Source organism: Procambarus clarkii, chromosome 8 (assembly GCF_040958095.1).
Source record: "Procambarus clarkii isolate CNS0578487 chromosome 8, FALCON_Pclarkii_2.0, whole genome shotgun sequence".
NCBI lineage: Eukaryota > Metazoa > Arthropoda > Malacostraca > Decapoda > Cambaridae > Procambarus > Procambarus clarkii.
Genome location: NC_091157.1, coordinates 38,302,697 through 38,304,750, shown reverse-complemented (window position 1 = coordinate 38,304,750; position 2,054 = coordinate 38,302,697). Strand labels below are relative to the sequence as shown.

At 49.8% G+C, this 2,054-nt stretch overlaps 1 protein-coding gene across 1 annotated transcript; it reads right to left on the bottom strand.

The window, feature by feature from the left end:
- Positions 1-207: 207 nt before the first annotated feature.
- On the bottom strand, positions 208-930 carry LOC138360364 (proline-rich protein 2-like). Its single transcript, XM_069320256.1, has one exon. It carries the CDS (start codon positions 928-930, stop codon positions 208-210), a length of 723 nt encoding a protein of 240 aa, XP_069176357.1.
- Positions 931-2,054: the final 1,124 nt, after the last annotated feature.

Here is a 2,054-nt window from a genome sequence, read left to right as displayed (position 1 = left end):
ACGGGAGATGTCTCCCGTGACCGCGCATCTGTTATAGGCGTGGTAATGAGGGTCATCTAGCTGCAGCGTGCGACGTGGGAGCAACTGGCAGGGTGCATATTTTCGTGAGGAGGACTTTCCACCCCTGTTGACTTCAGACGCTTCTGAGGATGGAGTGAGTGCTGTGCCTGAGGTGCCTGCCTGCTGCTCCGATTGTTGATTAGGATGCTACGATTTGTACGTCCCGTCTGTTAACTGCTGTGGCCCCGGAGGTGGTTGTTGCGCCAGAGTGTGCGAGTGTCGGGCCGTCGCCTGCACTGCGTGTGGTGGATGTCCCAGTGGAAGTCCTTGTCCCGCCCCCGCCTGCGGATGTGGTCCCGGCTCCCGGGGGTGCCGGTTCTTCTGTTTTGGAGGGCCTGCCTCCGCCGGGGCCTGCCGGTCCTGTGAGTTTGGATGATTGTAGTTCTGATGATGTACTCCCTTTGCGGAAACGGGCGCGCCGGTGTCCCGGGCCAGTTTCCCAGGATGTGGTGGACTATGTGAGCGACGTCGCCTCTGTGGGTCCTCTGGACGGTGTGGGTGTGGACCATGTGGATGCAGTGATGGTGGCCGTGCCTGCGAAGGGGACGGGTGGGGATGGTGTGGTGCCTGTTCCTGCCTGCGTTTCGGATGTTGCTCCACTGTGCCCCCCTGCGCTTTCGTGTGCCGGTTCTCCGAAGTGGGAGGTTGTTGCACCTGCTGTAACCCCTGGGGTGGGTCGTGATTTGGTTCTTGTGCTGAAAAAAGGCACCAGCCGGGAAGTCTTGGCGCCGTATGAATCTGTGCCGCGGGATGTACCTCCGCTCGTGATTGGAGGTGTCGTTGTCGAGATTCCGGAGTATATACGTCGCCCACGTCGTTCGGATGCGTGTGTGCCTCCGTCGCAGGATGCCTGGGATGTGTGGCATGCATACTGTCAGAAATATCCTAAGCGTCTGTTTCCTGAGAAATATTGTTGATAATATAAGAGAAAGGAACAGTCAGATGAAACCACTACAGGATTACAGAGGGAAAGGGAGATACCCACATGACTGGAATACAAATTATCAACAAGCACACAGGTACTACACCACACAACACCCGTCCTACTACCAAAACTGGACGAATCACTTCCAAAACAACACACCCTGGACGCAAACACAGTGGCCTCCTTACCAGAGCCTCGGATATTAACACCAAGTAAGGCATCCAGCCCTTCCACTAACACGATAACATCATTTATATTTGCCAACATCCAGGGTATAAAAACACGCAAATCCAACAAAGTTCACTTTATAGATGGTCTCCTTCATGAGGCAAATGCAGTATTTGCAGCTCTAACAGAAACCCACACAAAGGACTACCATGATGGTGAAATATGGATCTCAGAGTACAATCTTTTCAGATGTGATAGGAAACACCGGCTTCAGGGTGGGGTCAGCCTCTACATCAAAGACACACTCATCTGTACTGAGCTGCTAAACACCTCAAATGATATGGTGGAAGTTCTGATAATCAAAATAGAGATTCTAAATGTAGTTATTGTCCTTGTATATAAATCACCGGAGGCAAACCCTCAGCAGTTTAAAGACCAACTAATGAAAATAGAACACTGCTTGGAAAACCTCACAAATCCAGCTCCGAACATGATCCTGCTTGGGGACTTCAACCTACGACACCTGAAATGGAAGCACCTGGCTAATACAGTAATATCAGAAAGAATACCAGGAAGTAGCCTAAATGAACAGGCACATGCAAATGACCTGCTACGGATGTGCGACAGATTTGCCTTAAACCAGCAAATAGTAGAACCAACTAGGAAGGAGAACACGCTGGACCTCATTTTCTCTAATAATGATGAATTGATCAGGAACATAATGATTACAAATACCTGTTACTCAGATCACAACTTAATTGAAGTTATGACAACCATGGGGAATAGACCTTCAAAACCAGTCCAGATTCCCGGTGGAGGAGATTTCAGCAAATTCAACTTCAATAATAAACAGATAAACTGAGAGCAAATAAACCAGGACTTCACAGAAATAAACTGGGAA

Excerpts from the sequence above, each read along its gene's own strand:
- LOC138360364 (XM_069320256.1), bottom strand. The coding sequence starts at position 930 with ATGCATGCCACACATCCCAGGCATCCTGCGACGGAGGCACACACGCAT.